This window comes from Cololabis saira, chromosome 12, assembly GCF_033807715.1.
Source record: "Cololabis saira isolate AMF1-May2022 chromosome 12, fColSai1.1, whole genome shotgun sequence".
In the NCBI taxonomy this organism is placed as follows: domain Eukaryota; kingdom Metazoa; phylum Chordata; class Actinopteri; order Beloniformes; family Belonidae; genus Cololabis; species Cololabis saira.
This window is the reverse complement of record NC_084598.1, coordinates 3,907,223-3,928,259: the sequence shown is the minus strand read 5'-3', so window position 1 is coordinate 3,928,259 and position 21,037 is coordinate 3,907,223. Positions and strand designations below refer to the sequence as shown.

Sequence of the window (21,037 nt, the reverse complement as noted above, 5' to 3'; positions counted from 1 at the left end):
CGGAGCGGATCCGGGTTAAATCATCCAGGTTCCCGGGTGGTTTGGGAGCTGGGTCCTCGGTGGTCCGTCCCAGGCTGGACCAGCTTCACCCTCCGAGATTTTCAGGCAAATCTGTCGGTTTGAACCCCGGTAACGGGCGATGCGCCGCGGATGCGCCCCGGAGCTGATCTGTGCGCCCGCCGTGAGGTTGCGGCGCCCGTCGCGCAGCATCCGCCGGCCAGATCCGGCTGAAATTCCGCTGGTCGGTCCCCGGGAGTCCCTGCTACCAGTCCAGGCCGGTTCCTGCGGTCCCGGCCGGTCGGAACCGGTCAGATTCCCCCGTTAAAGCTGCGGTGATGCGCGCTGCTCCCGGGCGCCCGGCGTGGCTCCGGGGCCAGCGTTCAGCATCCGCCGGGTAGATCCGGCTTAAATAGTGCATAAATGTTATTTATATACAACTCATATTTTATTTTTTTAACAATAAAGTTTCCATTTGTGAAAATTCAGTGTTGTGATAATTTACAGGCTGGGGCTGCTCTGGCGGCGCGAGGTTTATGCTCCTCCCCTGCTACACGTCATTCAGGGAGCCAATCAGCACAGAGCCTCATTATCATACCCCCCCCTTCCCTAAAAATGAGGCGCAGAAAAAGAGGTTAGAAGCGGTAAAACTAGTGACAGGGCCCACAGGCTGGATTTATGATTTATGTAGAAAAAACAAGCTTTAGATTGTTTTTAAGACATTCAAGGCCTGTTTAAAATATACATTAAAAGCCATAATAGGTCACCTTTAAATATTCCTTTTTTATTCTGCATTTATTCAATCACAAGCATTTTGGACAGGTGTAATTTTCTTCGTCGGTGTACTTGGCGCATTCCAAATGGGCCCACCGATGACATGTCCCACACTGCACCTAGTGAGACAACATAACAGAAACAATACAATTTAAAAAATGTAACATTCATAAAGTCATTTCACATAAAACAATTATAATTCTTTTATAAAAATGTGTACCATTCCTATCATGCTGTGCTGTGGATCGCACTCCAGCAGGGCGCACTATGCAGTAATCTTGTGCATCGCCTTGAAAAGAATAAAGAACCCTTTTTTATGCGCGTATTGACAGCAGTGTAGGCATCTCTGTTGTTCTTACATTTCTACATTTTGTATCATGTGCACCTACAGATATCAAGCATCCATTATGAAATGTGTATTTAAAAGTACACTTTATTATGTGTACAGAAAAAAACAGTAGTTGTAGTAGTCATTGTAATTACCACATTGTGGCAACTGATTATCCAAGCATTTTTACACTGACCCGGATTTTGTAGCAGCTACAGGCGATCTGCTTCCTGTATTCATGCAAAGCCTCCACTGTGGTGACGACCTCTGTGGATTCCTCAGTGATGAAGTTTTCTGCAAACTGAAACGCAGTGTTTTTATCCACATTCACATAGTCACCAAGTTGGAAGAAGAGGACATTAATTTGGTAATAATCTATCTAGTCAGCTATCCAAATGATGATTTAATACCTTCATAACCAAAACTCTGCAGCTACTGGCATCCTGCTGTTTATTGTGGTGCACAGTCTCCACCTGCCATGCTTCAGCCCCTTCTCTCCATCCTTTTAAGGTAGTTCCTGGGAAACACAGAATAAGAAACAGTTAAGCATTTAGCCATACAAGTTCTTATTGTAAATCATTAATTTTGAGTAGTGCAGATTACCTCCAGTTGTGGAGAACTTTTCTTGAATAATAGTCCTCTTTCCCAAAGGGATCAATAAGGATGAGGGCCTTCTTGGGGATGTTGACAATCTTTAAAAAAAATCAATTTAAATTTCTGTAAGCAAAACAGTACTTTCTGAAATCAGGTTAGCAAAAAACTGTATAGGTACCTACATACCATAAGAATCCAGTGCACAGAAAAGTAGTATAGTATAGTATAACATTAAATCCTGCATATCAGAGCTCATTTCTCTGCGCGTGAGTCCTTAGGTCTCCATCTAACAGGACTAATAATGGACCCTATATGCTAACCTGGAACATGTTATTCTTACTTGCCTTGTGCTTTTCAAAGAAGATGTGCAAATAGGCATCTATTACCTAAAATGTGAACGAAGAATGTCATAAAATTAAAACATAATACAATAGAAAGACTGCTATAAGCAGCCAAAAATAGCATATTGTATATCATGCACATATTATACATAACATATGACAGCAATACATGCATTATTATTATCATTATTATTATCATTACCATTGTTATTACTATTATTATTTTTGCGCTACACCCCACCCTACTATTTACGCATATTTACATCTCTTATAGGCAGTACTCGAGTTCAATTCAATTCAATTCAATTTTATTTATATAGCGTCTAATACAACAGATGTTGTCTCTAGACGCTTTCCAGAGATCCAGAACATGAACATAAACATAAACATAAACATAAACATAAACCCCCGAGCAATTATTATATAAACAATGGCAGGTAAAAACTCCCTTAGTGGGAGAAAAGCCTTAAGCCAAACAGTGGCAAGAAAAACTCCCCTTTAGGAGGGAAGAAACCTTGAGCAGGACCAGGCTCATAAGGGGGGACCCTCCTGCCGAAGGCCAGACTGGGGGAGTCAGGGACGTCGACAGCACACAGCAGGCAGGTGGAAGCAGCAGCGGGATGACCAGAGGTGGGGGGGGGGGGGCGTCAGCAGCACACAACAGTCATGTGGAAGCAGCAGCGGGATGACCAGAGGGGGGGGGGGGGTGCAGGCAGGCGGAAGCAGCAACAGCAGACATCCACGTAGGCAGGTGGAAGAAGCAATGGGATGACCAGAGGGGGGGGAGGGCCGGGAACACAGGCCAGAACGCAGCTCCTGAGGCTCCGGCCTGCAAACATACACAAAAGAGAAAAAAGGGGGGCCGGCACAAGAAACTACAGGGACGATGGACAAAAATGATAGTTATGAGATATTTATAATAAATAAAAATGGTAATGGAGAAGAGAGGCAGGGAAAAGGAGAGGAGAAGAAGGGTGAGAGGCACCGCCCAGCGGATCATGTCGGTGCCCCCCTGCAGCATAAGCCTATAGCAGCATATCTACCACCAAGCTATATTTGAGACTAACTATTATAGTTTTGTTCTATAGCTGCGACAATGACTACTGACTCTAACACACTAAAGTTTACACTACCTAGAGATTTACCAACACCAGCTAGAGGTTTACTTAACACTAACTATAAGCTTTACTAAACAGAAAGGTTTTAAGTTTAGTTTTAAAGGTGGAGGTGGTGTCAGCCTCCTTAACCCAGATTGGAAGTTGGTTCCAAAGTAATGGTGCCTGATAGCAGAACGCCCGCCCTCCAAATCTACATTTAGATACTCTAGGAACTACGAAGATACTCTAGGAACTACGAAGATACTCTAGGAACTACGAGTTGAGGGGGGATGAGGGGGGATGGCATCCCCCCCGAAATAAAAACGGTCCAAATCATCCCCCCTGTAAAACTGCCATCCCCCCTTTCCATCCTTTATGTCATTTCATCAATGAATGTGGTTTTACTGCTATTTCAACATTTAGAGTCATCACCAGAAAAATAACTTATTTGACAATTTTCACCTGTTTACAAGATTTTTTTGCTTGTAATAAGAAGATAAATCTTGTCCCACTGGCAGATTTTTCTACTTATTTCAAGTGAAAATTTACTTGAACCACATAAATAGTTGGCCAACCAAAAACTAACCACATAACGCTCCCGTAATGGTTGCGCAACACATAAATCGTTGGCCAACCAAAAACTAACCACATAAGAATTTTACCTAACATTCACCAGCAGGTGGAACCAAAACAACATAAATCAATCTATTACAGGTCCGTTTAGATGACGAAATCAAGCGTGGAAGAGCGTGGAGTGAAGTGGTGCAAACATGTCAGCAGTGTGGAAGTATTTTAGAGTGGCAAAGAATAATACAAGAATGGCTGTTTGCAATGAATGTTCTGCTCAAATATCTAGAGGGGGCACATCTGCAAAGTCTTTCAGCACTACAAGTTTGATTTATCATTTGAAATGATAAAAAACCCTGAGCGCTTTAATGCATTTTTATTGTTTTAAGGCCTATGTTACAATGTTCAGTCAGTTAAGCCTAACGTAAGCTCAAAGATGGCCAAAAAATGTATTTTGCTAATTTATTTATTTTAAGTTATTGTTCTTTGCTGGTATAATGTCTGCTGGAATATTTATGAAATGCTGGGAAATTAAAAAATGTTCAGTTTTTTATGTTCAACAAATGTTTTCTACCTTGTAATTTTGTAAAAGATTTTTTTCTTTTAAAAGCATGCCTAAATCAAATTTATTTGATTTATGGAATGGTGAAAAAATTGGCAAAATAAATGAAAAACTGCGAAGAACCATGTTCGGTATTGTTCGGTATTCGGCCAAGTGTTTATTATTATTTTCGGTTTCGGTTTCGGCCACAAATTTTCATTTCGGTGCATCACTAGAGATTTCCGGAGGACTTAATGTGCTTGAAACAAACGTGGGTTAGTGTTTAGGGTTAAAAAAAAGCAAAAAACACACACACTCACTGTGTTGCAAGTAGAAACATGTCGTCTGACTAGAAAAGCCCTGCAGGAACAAGCCTGAGCTGAGAGGGGGTGGCCAAACGACCAAAGTCTACCTGTAACCTGAGTTAGGAAGAGGGCGGGGGTAGAAAGATCGCAGCTATGTTGCTGTTTAGTTAGAAAAGCAGATCTCTGCAGAGGGCATTGCATGGTAATCAAAAGGATGAAAAACACTGCACTTTAAATCAGGAAACATTTCATGGACTGAGCTAAAGTATCAAACTTTGTGTTTCCTATAAACACCTGGAATGGCAAGTTTAGGTGCAAAGAAGAAGGACGATCAGTCCAGGATGGATGGACACATTGGGGACTTGCCACAGGTATGATTTCAGAATTTGAATCAGACTATAAGGCAAAAAACACAGTAAGTGTGAGGAACTATTAAGTTGTATTTTACTGTCTAAAAAAGCTGAACGAGAAAAAACCCAGCTTTACTGGATTCTTTATTCCAGAGAAAAGAGCACTCTCACTTTCATTCACGTCAGCTTTGTGCAACAGGTTTTGGTGAAGTTTACGGGAGACTCAAGCGTGTCTTAGTTCCTCAATTTACCTTAACTTCCCTAATGTTCGTACTTCCCCACAACAGGAGCGTTATTTACTTATTTAAAGAAGGTTGTCGGTTCCTGTAATGACATCTATTATGAAGAGTGATTACATCACATTACACTGAAAAAAATTAATCTAAGCGCATGTAAATATAACATATTTATATCTGTGATATTAACAATTAAAAATGAAGTTTGTTGCTTAACATGAATAAATCTTGTTTTGAACTTAATCTGCATTTGTTCAAAAAACAAGACATTGTGCATTTTTTCCTTAACAAGCAGTATTTATGTGAATCCCAGTAATCTTTTCATTTACACACAAACAACAAGCAATGATCTTGTTCTATTTCCTTTCCCTTTAACAGTTTTAATCTATTGGGCAGATTGACCAACGTTTAGATGAAACATGCTTTATTTGTTTAAGTAGAACAACCACAGTAAAAATATCTTGCTTGATCTACTTTAAAAAAAATGAAGGCGACTTTTTCACATGACATTTTTATGTAGATCAAGAAAGACTAGTCTTGTATAAATTACTTCATTTTTAGTATGTACAAAATTCATTTGCAAGTAAAGTCAACTGAAGTTTGGTAAATAAAGTCAACTTAATTTTGATACTTAACACAATTAAGTTGACTGTACTTGCAAAATGTATTATTTACATACAAAAAATTAAGTAGTTTATACAAAGACTAGTCTTTCTTGATCTACATAATAATCTCATGCAAAAAGTTGACTTATTTTTTTGAAGTAGTAGCAAGCACAATATTTGTATCAGTGTAGTTTCCCACTGATCAGTGACTGACACATGTCATAAAATACTCTACTTTGAATCTGATATATACGTTTAATGGCTCCTACGAATCGGGATGGCATCATGCCAATCAGTGTATGCACTGTTATTTATGTTTAATGGGATCACACTGCTGGTCCTATGTTTTGGAAAAATGATTTTTGAATCAATGCAATTATAACTACTCAAAATAGACATCAAAGGAACATATCATTTACGCTGTTAAAGTACTTGTTGTTTTTTTGTGCTTCCAGCTCAGCAACGAGATGCAACTGAGCATCATGCAGAAGGTAAAGAGTGGACAGTTATCGATTGATGATGCTTTGCACCAGGCCAGGAAGGACAGGCAGCAGCTTTTGAAACAAAAGGGCCCACCTAACGAAGTAGGTGTCTCATCTGCGCACAGAATTCTGAGGCTGTAATTGATCACATTCAGTATTTTACAATAACAATAAATCTATTACTATTTGTAATGAATGATATGATTCTGGCAAATAACTTAATTTTTTTTTCATTCCATTCATGCTGTTCTGACCTGGGCAGCTGTTTTACCATTTATTGCTCTCTAATCAGCATTTACTGTAAGCCTTTTCCACCAAGGGGTTTCAGTTCCCGGTTCAGAATTAGGCCAATCCAACCAGAGCTGGGTAGAGGAGCCAAAAATTGTACTCAAGTAAAAGTACTGTTACTTGAGAATAATATGACTCAAGTACAAGTAAAAAGTAGTCATCCAAATAATGACTTGAGTAAAAGTAAAAAAGTACTTGGTGAAAAAGCTACTCAAGTACTGAGTAACTGTTGAGTAACGTCTGATTTATTTTTTTAACACAATCATTCAAACAGACAAAAGTACAAAATAATCATCTTCAGGCAAATTAAATCAATAAAATAATAAAATAAATTAAAATGAATAAAAAATAAAAAATAGCTTAAATTAAAATAATCTTAAAGTAAATTCAAGTTTAATAATAAAATAAATAAAATAATAACAGAATAAAAAAATAAACTAAGCACAAGTATTACACAATTTCAAGCCTTTGTACTTTTCTTTTTTAACCAGGCAGAACTAGAACAAACATGAACTCAGAAACTCTGTGTGTGTTTGAGTCTGTGTAAATGTGACAAAACATGCAAAAATAAAATTTTTTCCCAAAGAATCACCCAGTGATGTCATGAGATTGACGTGTACGTGGATAAAAGGGATAAAAGAAAAGTAACAGCTCAACGTGGCCTAATGTAGCGGAGTAAGAGGAACAGTTTCTTCTTCACAAATCTGCTCAAGTAAAAGTAAAAAGTATAGTGATTCAAAACTACTCCTAAAAGTACAACATTTCCCAAAACTTACTCAAGTAAATGTAACAGATTAAATGTAACTCGTTACTACCCAGCTCTGCATCCAACAACCTACACCAAAGAGAGTATTGGACCAGTGTTATGTTTGGTCCAAAACCCTTCTGCTGTCTGAGAAGTCTCTCCTGTTTTGAGGTAGTACAGAAAATAAGCTGAAAAAAGGACTTACCAAGGAATGGTCTAAGTCAATCAGCAGCGTTCCGGGTTTCCCTTTATCTAAAGTTGTTCGATGAAATGCAAAACAAATTTGATGGTACAACGTGATACCAGCCAGTCTGACTCAAACCGTTTATTGATTCAAAAGAGATAAATAATAATAACAATAATTGCATAAGAACAGCCTCAAATTTGCAGTCCGTGTTTGTGAAAGTTGTCTGATGTTCTACATAAAGTAATATTCACAGAGACAGTTTTACACAAAATGTAAAAGTAACCTTTATATCGGCTGTAATAAACATTGCTGGGTGTTTCTACATCTCGTTAGGGCTGGGCGATATGGACCAAAAGTCATATCTCAATATTTTCTAGCTGAATGTCGATACTCGATATATATCGATATTATTTCTGTGCCATAATTGGGGTTTCCCCCAAAGCATTATAGCATAGCATCTCTGTTAGCATCTCTGTTGGCTTCATTTTTTTCTGAGGTAAACCCTTAAAAAACAGTCAGTTTTAATACAAAGCCTCGTGCTAAATGTCACACAGGATCCTTTATTAACAGAGGTCTGCACAATATCAAAATGTATAAAACAAATGAAATAAAAATAAACTGCCTGCATATATAGAATAAAAATTATTCTTGAATAAAATAAAACAAATATCCCTTTCCTGCATAAATATTAAATTAAAATACACTGTGCAATTAATACAATGTAGACAGTAACAGGCAGACTTTTCCACTGAGGTTAACAGTTGTGCAACTAACAAAACATTTGTGCAAATCTCAAATAAAACATGTAAACAGATATTGCATCTCTTTGAGCAAATCTCAAATAATTACAAGTCAACTACTGTACATTTTACAGATTTTGTGCCAGGAAAACTAACCTGTCAACACTGCAGTGTACGTACTGACTGTCAGGTTTCAGCACACAAAGGTACTTTTTTGCCGGCGCGAGAGGTCAGTGTTGATGTACAGTCAATTTGTCGCAAAATAAGCTATATCGATATAAACGATATTGTCTCGTACCATATCGCGTTTGAAAATATATATCGATATATATTAAAATCTCAATATATCGCCCAGCCCTGCATCTCGTGCTGGTTTTCATGGATCTTACTCAAAACAGCAAATACAATATCAGTTGGGAGAGCAAAGCGTGTTCAGGTGGGAACTACTGCAGACTGACAATGTTAAAGCAGCACAACGGAACTTTCAGCTTTTGTTGAGTTTGGCGGCATCTTTTGGACCAGCGCGTACTGCCAGAAAGATCCTGTCCCCGTCACGTGCATTTGTTTTGATAGTGAATGAAGACGGGACGGACTTTTCTTAAACTGCTGGAAAGGAACTGGAATTTACCGGGATGCCTTAAACAAGGAAGCCAGGGAGCAGTATATGGAGAAAATAATGATTATTAACGGTTTGGATCCATATGAAATCCCTACTGAAGAATGGAGCTCCTCGTCGGAGCTCCACTCTTTAGTAAGGATTTATTGTCTCAGTTCTGCAGAACCCACGTCTCCGGCTACCTTGTTTAGGAGTGTTTGGCAGCTGCTTTGGTAAATGTTTGACTCGCCATGTGTTTCAATAAATTTGTATAATAGTACAACATACAGTACATGTTTTGTATCCCTCTTACTTCTCTTTTCTTTTTTTTTGACTGCTATATTATGCTGAAGAGGCTCCGAGGCGTGAGCAATATTTTTGTTTTCCTCGTGAGATAATTTTTTTCCTCTGCAGCTACAAATAAGAGTTAATATTTTTTCCTCAACAAACTAGTTTTATCTGAAGATTGGGGTTAATTGCACCGCAGAGAGCTGGCCAGCAACTGCGTTTAGCTGGCGAAGTGGGGAATAAAACCCGTGTTTTGATCCGACCCGGTCTGTGTGAGTGTTTGTTTCTGATACTGTGGAAGGTTGTTTGGTCGTTACAGCCGCGATCCAAGCGAGCCGAAGACTCTTTCACTCTTTTACTCAGATTATATCAGATACTTGGCTCCTTGCCTCCAAGCAGGAAAGCGGTGAAAAGTTAAACCATTAGCGATCTTTTCCCCACATCTGTTGTGTGGAGCTGCTGCAGCTACAACGCAGCAACGGGTTACCAGCTTCTGCTGAGCTCTGAGCTCCACGCCCCGCCCATTTTCGTCTGGACTACGAATCAGGAAGGAGGGGGAAGTGACGTATGCCATAAAGCCGTAAAAATGTATAGTTTTTTAGTGTGGAAGGGTTCCTACCATGCTCCTCAAAGTTACATAGTGCCAGTGAAGGCGATACAGACCCCTCAGACCATGACAGAGGTTCATTAAACTAAACCTGTTGGAAGTTGATGTTCCATCACAATGATGATGATGAAATATTAGATTAAGCTGGAAAAGTTACATAGTGCTGCTTTCATCTCATCTCATCTCATCTTCTCCCGCTTCATCCGTTACCGGGTCGCGGGGGCAGCAGCCTCAGCAGGGATGCCCAGACTTCCCTCACCCCAGACACTTCCTCCAGCTCTTCCGGGGGGAGTCCGAGGCGTTCCCAGGCCAGCCGAGAGACATAGCCTCTCCAGCGTGTCCTGGGTCTTCCCCGGGGTCTCCTCCCGGTGGGACATGCCTGGAACACCTCCCTAGGGAGGCGTCCAGGAGGCATCCGGTACAGATGCCCAAGCCACCTCAGCTGACTCCTCTCAATGTGGAGGAGTAGCGGCTCGACTCCGAGCTCCTCCCGGGTGACCGAACTCCTCACCCTATCTCTAAGGGAGCGTCCAGCCACCCTGCGGAGGAAACTCATCTCGGCCGCTTGTATCCGCGATCTTGTCCTTTCGGTCACTACCCAAAGTTCATGACCATAGGTGAGGGTAGGGGCGTAGATTGACCGGTAAATCGAGAGCTTCGCCTTTCGACTCAGCTCCCTCTTCACCACGACGGTCCAGTACATCGACCGCATTACTGCGGACGCTGCACCGATCCGCCTGTCAATCTCACGCTCCATTGTTCCCTCACTCGTGAACAAGATCCCGAGATACTTGAACTCCTCCACCTGAGGCAGGACTTCTCCACCCACCCGGAGAAGGCACGCCACCCTTTTCTGGTCGAGAACCATGGCCTCGGTCTTGGAGGTGCTGATTCTCATCCCTGCCGCGTCGCACTCGGCCGCAAACCGCCAGCTTGTGCTAGTGCTGCTTTAAGACACTAAATCTGTGGGCAAACACTGTGATCTGTGTCGTTTTTGCTCCAAGAAAACCAAAGGCGTGTTGAAATGACATAGGCTGGGATGTTATGATATATTGATACATATTAGTGTTGCAGCTGTGTGTACATAGAAAAGCAAACCAGTTCTTAAAATGTTTCCAATTTGAACCAAATCTGAACGGCCCAGTACCAGAACCTGCTTCTTAGTGGTCAGAATGGTAAAAACGATCAAAATGATCAAATAGCTGGGGAACTTTTCTGATTGACATCATTAAAACTTCAAATACATTTTTTTACCATCCATAAAACACTTGGAAATGTCAGCCAGAAGAATCTGCTAACCGGTTTGTGACATCTTCTGACCGAATGTGTTTACAGAAAGTTTGAGCCTTGTCTCAATTGTGCCTAAGTGGCCAAACTATCTGTCAGCTTTATTTGAAAAGGAATAATAGAAGTTTTCCTTTTTTTTTGAATGATTGAACTGTATTGGTAAACATGTTTTAGATTGGAGTGGCTGTTACTGCTGGAATGTTCCTGGTTCAGTTTGGGTGTACTCCCCATGTCTGTGGGACTTTTCTCTGGTTAATCCTGCTATCCATGCAGTTCTGATTTATTGGTGTGTATTAATTCGCTCAGCTCGCTCAGCCTCACACTCTAGCTTCATCCAGGCCGTCTGCACATAGACCACACTAACACATGTGATAACCCTGGCACTCTGAATGACACATGTCAGGAGCATTAAACACAATCCCCATCCTCAGCTGCTTTGTGAAGGTCCTACTGTACTTAAGTGTCTTAAGATTAAAGGGGACATATTATGGCATTTAATGTCTATTTTAAACAGGCCTTGAATGTCTTAAAAACAAGCTTTTGATTGATTTTTCTATATAAATTAGAAATTCAGCCTCTGGGCCATGTCTTTATCTTTACCGTTTCTAACCTCATTATCTATGAGGGATTCTGAGTGGGCGGGGCTATGATAATGAGGCTCTGTGCTGATTGGCTGCCTGAATGACGCGATACACCGCTACGAAAAAATGGCGGAAGCTCCGGCCGGCGGAGTTAAGCCTGAATTATGGTTCTGCGTTAAATCGACGCAGAAACCTACGGCGTACCCTACGGCGTACCCTACGCCGTAGGTTCTGCGTCGGTGTGACGCGAACCATAAATCAGCCTTTACACCGTGTCCTAACTGCATGTGATGCGAGCAAGCGTTGGTGACAAAATCAATTCCATTGCTTTATTTTCTATTGGACTGTCCTAACTGGCTGCAGCGACACAGCAATGCACAGCACGACGAGGCGCGGCGTTTAGAGCTGAACATTTGTCGGACGCCCTGCTTCTATTTTCCTCCTGTCTCTCGCGTTGAAAGCCGGTTGAAAGCGCTGTAGGAAACAGTCATGATGAGGAACGGCTGATCCAGTTAGTTGAAATGAGAAGTTATCTCTATGATTCCTCCTCATTTCACTACAAAAACCTCAATAAAGTGGCAGCTGCTGGAGGGAGATGGACAGAGAGACGATGTCACGCAGTGCTACGATAGTCGGACGCTGTTGCAGTTACACGGTTTTATAGTTGTGGGCGTGGTTTCACGCATCGGAGGCACTGGATGATTCATCTGGGCGGCTGTACAGACACTGCAGAATTTGGTTGCTTTCCTCCTTCTCTGGGTTGGCAGGCTGAGGGGGTCCACTTTATATACAGGACTGTCTCAGAAAATTAGAATATTGTGAAAAAAGTCCTTTATTTTCTGTAATGCAAAAATGTCATGCATCCTGGATTCATTACAAATCAACTGAAATATTGCAAGCCTTTTATTATTTTAATATTGCTGATCATGGCTTACAGCTTAAGAAAACTCAAATATCCTATCTCAAAAAATTAGAATATTCTGGGAATCTTTATCTTAAACTGTAAGCCATAATCAGCAATATTAAAATAATAAAAGGCTTGCAATATTTCAGTTGATTTGTAATGAATCCAGAATGTATGACATTTTTGTTTTTTTAATTGCATTACAGAAAATAAAGAACTTTATAACAATAGGTCTCCTTTAAGGAAACCAATCTTGTGCCACATTTAACTTTGTTTTGGCTAGAAGCTGTTTGACCTGCTGGATCAGTTTTAAGCTGAGCTTTTTTTTTAATTTTTTTTTTACTTTTTTTTTATTTGACTTCCGTCACTTTCCTGAAAGAATGAGGATGTTTCTTTTTATCTTTAACTGTAATCTTACCAGGAAGCAAAGTCGAAAAACCATGTACATATTTCTTTCTCCTGTCCTCATTTTATATTTGATCTTTTATTCTACATCTTAGCAGGGAGCAAAGAAACAGCAAGTGACCAATACAAATAAATAAATGAATAAAATAGCAGTGTGGTTTATACCGTAGTACCTTGTCCTTGCGAGACAGTGATTTACATCTGTTCCTCTGGTTGCACTTTCAGGAACAATTACCGTCGCAGTACAACTTCAGCGTTCACAAGCACAGCCGATACCGGTGGCAGAAGCGGGTTCTTCAGGTGAGCTGGGGAAGACTAACAACAACCCAAATAACACCTAGAAGGCCTGTTAGCAGATCTTAGAGTAATGTTTAGTGAGCTAGGCCATGTTACAATGTGAACAGTCAATTGTGAGCCTTGTAGCACCCTATAATGTAATAATTTCCTATAATGTAATAATTTCCTGAAAATGTAAAAACATTTGCACTTAACTCAATCGAAAATCTAATAAAACCCAATAATGTGATAACTTCCCCAATAATGTAATACAATATCCTGACCGATATTGTAATAACATTTTTACCGATAATGTAATACCTTATTACATTATTGGGAATTTATTACATTTTCAGGTGGGGCTTCTTTTTTTTCTTCCAAAACTGATATAGTAATACTTGACAAATAATGTAATATATTTGTTGATTTTCAGTCCATTTTTTTATGAGCACAGACATGTTGCTGGTCAGATCTAAGCTTGTAGACATCTAAACTCCTAAAACATTTAATGAGAAGCGCTGTAGCACCCTATAATGTAATAATTTCCTGAAAATGTACCGGTAATACAATCTGCACTTAACTCAATCGAAAATGTAATAAAACCCAATAATGTAATAACTTCCCCAATAATGTAATAAAATATCATGACCGATATTGTAATAACATTTTTACCGATAATGTAATACCTTATTACGTTATTGGGAATTCATTACATGGTACTCAAAGTCTGATATTTAACCCAATAGTCATTCTGGTGTTTCAAATCCAGCGTATATAACATTCTTAGATACTTAAAACACAAAATGTAGAACTCAGGACTGAAAATGAACATATATATTACATTATTTGTCAAGTATTACATTATCAGTTTTGGAAAAGAAAAAAAAGACCCACCTGAAATTTAATAAATTCCCAAGTAAGGTATTACATTATCGGTAAAAATGTTATTACAGTATCCGTCAGGATATTTTATTACATCATTGGTGAAGTTATTACATTATTGGATTTTATAACATTTTCGATTGAGTTAAATGCAAATTTTATTACATTTTCAGGAAATTATTACATTATAGGGTGCTACAAGCCTGTTAACTTGCTACTAAATCCTTATTAACCCTGTTTTTTGTAAATGCTTAGATTGATTTCCAGGTCAAAATGCTGTGCAGCATAGAAAAAGGCATCGTTAAGCGGCAGCTTCCCTTTTCCACTGTCAAGAGTTGCGATGATGGAGTGGGTTCCAAGTTCACTATTTCCTTTAAAGGACATCATGATTATGAACTGGAGGCCACGTCACTGGCAGACAAACACAAGGTGAGTCTCTGCACTGCAGTGTGGGAAAATCAGAGTCAGTAATGATAAACCAGAATGTTCCTGGCTTTGTGGACACTTCTTATGAAAGCCTTCAGTTGGGACTATTTCCATGTTTGTGAGTCTCTGTTTTCATGCAGATTACGCAGCTTCTGAATCAGATCATTTATGGGAACATATACGATGATCCCGAAGAAGTCAGTGCTGAAAAACACAAACAGCCTCAAGCATCACAGACCCTTCGAGAAGGCATGTTATTACTGCACCGTGGAGGCCTGGCGTCATTCAAATGGGTGAAGTATGGATGCATCATTAGTATTGCAACACTGTTGGAATAATGCACAATCTGTAAATAGCAGCAATAGCAAATGCAGCAATCCAAATGTATTTGGACTGCTGGATAGAGGATGTCTCCCAGGCAAGGCAAGTTTATCTGTACAGCACAATTCAACACAAGGTAATTCAAAGTGCTTTACATCAACATTAAAAGCGGCAAGACACAATTAAACAGTAAATAAAAAATAAAATGATAAGAAAAGAGGTAAAATAATAAAAAGCACAAGTTGTTAAGAAGTAAGGGCAGTAGAGTACAGCAGGTACATCTCATTCTTACAATGGCAAGAATTACGTTTCTATACGGTCAAAACGTACAAAGACCGGGTCAAATACAGTATTACAAAAGTAATCTGTAACAATTCGAACGGTGAATTAAACCAATTTCACAATACGTCGCAATGCCTGCATTCAGGGCTTATCCATCACTCGTGTAACTTTGCGTGGTTTTCAAAAATCACAACTATTTAATTTAAGAGTACGCTTCAGTAAACAGTAATGTTTTTAGCCCTGATTTAAAGGAGCTGAGAGTTTGAGCATCTTCTCCTATGCATGCTATGCAGCTCTTCAGTGTAAGAACTAGAGATGCACCGATCAGGATTTTGAGGGCCGATCACGATCTTGAAAACCAGTATCTGCCGATCCCGATTTTGCCGATCACAGCGTGAAATCCATAAATTCGTCAATATTTTTGTCTCATGTACACGACACTGACATTGTATTATTAGGTATAAAATTAGGAGATTAGGTGTAAGACTCGGCTTTCAAAGAGTAAGTGTAGTTTAGTGGCTTCAGCTTTCCTGTGGTAATAATTATGTGACCAACACAGACAACAGCAGACATGTCACTCTCTAAAAGTTGATACAAGTTGTAAACTATAAACCTTAGTTTTCCTGTGGAAAGAGGAATTCAATCTTAAAATAAAAATGAATTATGAATTATTAAGCTTTGTGAAAGCTTTAGCGGTAGCATCTGCCGCGTGTGAGGAAACTATTGTGAGTGAAACTCTTCACACTAGAGCTCCACATGTCACTGGTGAAGCGACTGACACGACTGTCGTCCTGCGTGAGGCTTTGGACTGTAAATAGTCTGGTAAAACTCCGACAGGATTTCACCAGTGAAATATTTACCACGCGACAGCGCGCACCGCGGATCCAAGCTGCAAACGACGCGTTTAAACCCGATGTCTCCTACAACAGAAAGCAGCTGATGAGCAAAGCATATGAATTCATTACCTTATGATGTAGTTCTTTTTTTTTCTTCCTGTCGTTTATAAGTCTCTGTTACAGGTGTTACAGCTGAGTTAGTGTCGTTGCTGTGCGCTCCTTTTCTGTCTCTGCCTTAGCGGCAGCCAACTTTGAATACTCAATATACTCCGTGGGAAGAACTTTCAAACGTCTTATCAGCTTCTTTGTGTTGAAATTCTTTTGTAACATTCCTCTTCGTGGTATCTACTTTGGACACACTTTGTAAACTGCAAATTTGTTGTCCTTTTCAGACATTGTAAAACTCCCGTACCGGCGAGGCCATTATCGGCCCGATCCCGATCAGGGGCCGATCGATCGGTGCATGTCTAGTAAGAACTGCCATGCGTACATCTTTTTAAACTTTTAGGAACATATAACAAAAGTTAACGAATGACCGTTCCAGACACACTATTCCAAATGTTTATTGCTTTTCAGGTATTTGGTGCAACATTTTGTCTTACTGTGCGTCTTTTGGAATAATGTTTATTTAGCACTGAAAGGACAGGTTTATTGACTTAACTTTGCTTTTTGGCGGGTATATTGCAGAACAACAATGGCCTCAAAACTGTTTGCAAAATGATAAAATATCAACACTTCATGCAAATACTTTATGGAGCACTTACTGCAAACATTGTTGCTAAATAGTTTAGAATGATGATACAGTGTAAGGCCCAGTCCGTGACGGTAGTGGTGTCCCAATTCCTCTTTGCATCTAGGGGGAGTGGCTTAAACGAGGGCTAGGGGGCATCAATCTAGCCCTACAGAGCGAGGGTTTTCAGATGCACCCTAGGTGAACTAGGGCTAGAAAAATTTCCCAGAATGCTTTACGTCGTCATTTGTGGACTGAATAAAAAAAAAAACAACATGGCGGACATTTCTTATTTTTTAGTGAATAAAATCAATATTTTGAGTTAGTTTCTGCATAAAAATGCGTTTTGATTACGTTTCTAGCGAGAAATATATATTTTACTTTCATTATATTCACTCAGTGAATGTACATAATCACTCGCTTGCCCGTTGTTGCGAAGTCTTTTTCAAACCTCGCCAGAATAAAGGCTGATTTATGGTCCCACGTTACACCAACGCAGAGCCTACGGCGTGGGTTACGCGGCGACGCGCGCCGTACGCCGTACCCTATGCCGTAGGATCTGCGTCGATTTAACGCGGAACCATAAATCAGCTCCCGAGTTCTCATCCCGAAATTTTCGGAGCAAATTTCTTAACAGGCGTAGCTACAACTGTTAGATTTCATCTATTAAACCAACATTTATTTTCCTAAATGATTTATTTCAGCCAGCGGTAATTCTCCACAGAGCTGCAGGTTTCTCCCCGGGACGATGGCGCAGGTTGACCCGGCCGTGAGCTGCTGCTGCTCCGAGCCGGTGGCTCAAATTTCATTTTGCGCTTGCAACTATCCTGCTTTCCATCCAGACTCGCAAACCGTAAGACACGCAACACCTCATTTAAATACTGCGGTTTGCGCCTGTTCTCATCCCCGAAAACATCGGGTCAGATTTCTTAAAGGAGCATGAGGCTCCTTTTAAGAAATGGGACTCTCTAGCGCCACCCTTCACCACGACGGCCGTTGGGGGTACTGCAGCCAACAGCAAAGCCGGCACGGGAGAACGGGGAGAACGCGCATTCAGCGTCATGTGACGTCACATCCGCCGCCCAGCGCGGGAAATTCCGGTCACAATTGCAGCACATTTTGCAGCACACAGCCTGTTCAAGGCAAAGGAGAGATACACTAGAGGGCTCATTCTTTTGGGTTTGGAACGCTTCATCTGACATTATTACTAGAAAACTTAAAACATATACGCATTTTTTTCATAAATCCTGCCTCAATCCTGCTTCATGCTCCTTTTATTTGGATAAACTGAGCCCAGGTTGGGGATCTTAACGGTTACTTTTACGCCTGAAAAAATATTAAAACTTAATAAAGTGGCATATTCACAGCGCTACAGCTGAAATTAAAACAGCTTTTATCTCTGGGCTTCCTGATATGGTGTGACGTTTGTGCAAACGTAACTACGCAGTCGCTTACGTACCCGAACGTAAACCACGCAGTGACGTAGCAAGTGGTGTCCCAATCCCTAGGGAACATTACAAGGGACCTACCTATTTTAGGATGAAGTGGTAGTGGGTGAGGGCTAGTGGTAGAAAGTAGGGGGTGTATTGGGATTGGCGCTAAGTCTTTGTTGAGGCTTCCGCTGCACATAACTCCTCTATTTTGTTTCAGATACACGGTTCAGCTCCACCCAGGCCAGCTAACGCTGGTTCCATTCAAGCAGCGAAACCCAGCGGACACTGAAGTGGCATCGTCACAGTCTTTGCCCAGAGTAATTCACCTGTCAGATGGGGACACTTCTGTGCAGAAACCTAAGGGCACAGACACTTTTACTCTGAATACCCACAAAAATGAGTACCAGTGAGTGAAAACTACTATCTGTTCATCTGCCACGACAGAAAACTGTTGTTGAATTCTATCAATCTCACTGTCTGTGTGTCTTATTTAAGCAAGTTGTGCAAGGACTTTAAATCTGACATAGCTTTGATAAGTATCTACATATTTTAGTCAGAGCTATATGAGTGGCAAAACATCAGCAAAAATGGCTGCAACTAGTGGAAGACAGAATAACAGCCGATTATGGGCTTAAAGCAGCACAATGTAACTTTCAGCTTTTGTTGAGTTTGGCGGCTCCTTTGGACAAAAGCGGTAGTGCTTTACCAGAAAGAACTACATTTCCCATGAGCACCAGCGCGTACTGCCGGAAAACTCCTCTCCCCGTCGCTGCATTTGTTTTGATAGTGAATGAAATAAGACGGGACGGACTTTCAAAACTACTTTTCTGTTTTCAGCGGTTGTTTGTTTCAGCGAGATAATGTGCCCCAAATTACTACTGCACCTTTTTCCTGTCACGTTTTTTAGAGGGACTTCGTCATAAATTAGTAGTCCAACATACTTACTGACAAAATAAAAAAATACTTTATAACCTGTGAATAACTGAATGCCCATTCCTTATATTTTGCAGATCAGCCCTGCACAATTTTACAGTTCTCAGGAAAAATACTAGAACCCAAGACATATGTGAAAACAAGCTAATTTTGATTCTTATTGAACGTAAGCTGCATCCGAAATTGCATACTTCCACCTTAATGAGTATGCAAAATGAGTATGTAAGATTTTTTAGTGTGTCCGAAACATTAGAACGTACTCAATAGTGTGTACTATCCATACTCATTCTGGACATTTTTTTTAGTGTGGATTGATGGACACTAGCAAAGATCCTCTATACACAAGATAGCGCATTACCGTTACTGTCAATGGTATGAAATGGTATCCACTTCCTGTCTCCTAAATGGGCGTGGCCGCCCCTCTCCCCACATCGTTTTGGAACATACAACACTAGATACAGTACAACTTTCTTCCAAAAAGACTTAAATAATAAAAATAACAGTATTATTAAGCAAAGAAGCAAGTTTTATTTTAGTTTTAAACATCATTTTATCCGATGGGAAAACGATGAGAGCCAAATCTCGCGAGAGTGTGTTGCTCAGACAGAGACAGGTCTCAAACAAAGTTCATTTTCTCCTAATCTGTCGGTCTGAAAATTGCCATTTTGGTGTCAGAATGTTCAGAAGGTTTGTGGCTTTTGAAAAATGGGTCCCATATTTACTTAGGTTACTATGGGGCGAAGGAATTGGTAATAATCTGTGCTCACGTTCACTTTTCCCATAGGACTCAATAGACTCAGGACCTACTTCCGGTCTCCTAAAGGGGCGGGGGAGTCACGTGACACAGATACAGGAAACACAACCGTAGTGGGCTGTCTCGTTTATTGAACGTCTCTGACACTAGCTGAGCAGAAACTTCACACAATGCAATGCAGCGGTGTTTGGTTGCTAAAGTGATACGTATATGTCATAAGTATAATATTAAGTATAATAATATTATTATATAATATTAATATTATAATATTCGTATATAACAATTTTATATAATGTCATCTTGTTTGGGCCAGAATAAACGGGAAATAGCGGAGCGGAGCTGCTACTGCTGCTGTGACAGGTTACCATGGTAACAACCCCCCCCCTCCCTATGGCAGGAAGTGCCGTGTGGCTCTTAATAGTACGTCCGAATTAATGCACACTACTGATATTTACTCAAAAGTGTGCCGAATTTAAGTATACTTTTTAGTATATACTTTTTAGTACGGCATTTCGGACGCACCAATAGAACTCTACATTTACATTTGTATCATAATTCTGTCTCTCTTGTCGGACATCCCTCCTCGTCTTTCAGCTCACGCCAGCGAGTGAACGCCGGGACAATGTTTATTCTTGTCCGGGCATTTAGCATGTTACTCTCCCGCTTTCTTTTTTTTGCCTCCTCCGATAAAACTTTTATTTTCTTGTGTTTTTCCGCTGCTTGGGCCATGACACCAGCTTCTGCTGAGCTCTGCTCCACGCCACGCCCAGCTTTGGTCTCCACTACGAATGGGGAAGGAGGGGGAAGTGACGTATGCCGTAAAGCAGTCAAAGCCGTAAAAATGTGTAGTTTTTTAGTGTGGCAGGGTTCCTACCATGCTCCTCAAAGTTACATAGTGCCAGTGAAGGAGATACAGACCCCTCAGACCATGACAGAGGTTCATTAAACCTGTTGGAAGTTGATGTTCCATCACAATGATGATGATGAAATATTAGATTAAGCTGGAAAAGTTACGTAGTGCTGCTTTAAGCTTATTTTTCGGCAGTCTGTAAAACGAAAACTCCAATTTCTTGCTAAATCTATGAGTGACTGAAAGTGACTGTAAACTGAAAGTTTACGCTGTCACTCAGTCTTTCTGACACTCAGTCTTTCTGTCACTCAGTCTTTCTGACACTCAGTCTTTCTACCACTCAGTCTTTATTCACTCAGTGGGCGTAACCCACTGTGAAGTGGCATCTGTGACGTCATGCACATTCCCTCTATATAGCTCTCTGAGTGATTATGTCCTGAGTTTAGGGGCTGGAGTGTTTATTACCTAAC

The 21,037-nt window shown here is 40.4% G+C and overlaps 1 protein-coding gene and 1 long non-coding RNA gene across 3 annotated transcripts in view; one reads left to right on the top strand and one right to left on the bottom strand.

The window, feature by feature from the left end:
* Positions 1-745: 745 nt before the first annotated feature.
* On the bottom strand, positions 746-16,106 carry LOC133456671 (uncharacterized). Of its 2 annotated transcripts, none has more exons than XR_009783813.1 (6): positions 15,997-16,106; positions 1,703-1,791; positions 1,510-1,616; positions 1,296-1,400; positions 992-1,060; positions 746-890 (listed from the first exon to the last, which is right to left on the bottom strand). It is a non-coding gene; the product is annotated as an uncharacterized LOC133456671 (long non-coding RNA). The 2 variants fall into 2 exon arrangements; XR_009783814.1 differs by lacking the exon at positions 15,997-16,106 and adding an exon at positions 4,560-4,600.
* LOC133456670 (uncharacterized) overlaps positions 4,699-21,037 on the top strand; it is a 67,085-nt gene continuing 50,746 nt past the window's right edge. The window contains exons 1-6 of the mRNA XM_061735196.1: positions 4,699-4,915; positions 6,191-6,319; positions 13,070-13,144; positions 14,258-14,431; positions 14,569-14,726; positions 18,248-18,436. Of these exons, the coding sequence (XP_061591180.1) occupies positions 4,844-4,915; positions 6,191-6,319; positions 13,070-13,144; positions 14,258-14,431; positions 14,569-14,726; positions 18,248-18,436 (797 nt within the window). The 5' untranslated portion in view covers positions 4,699-4,843. The remainder of the gene's footprint in view (positions 4,916-6,190; positions 6,320-13,069; positions 13,145-14,257; positions 14,432-14,568; positions 14,727-18,247; positions 18,437-21,037) is intronic.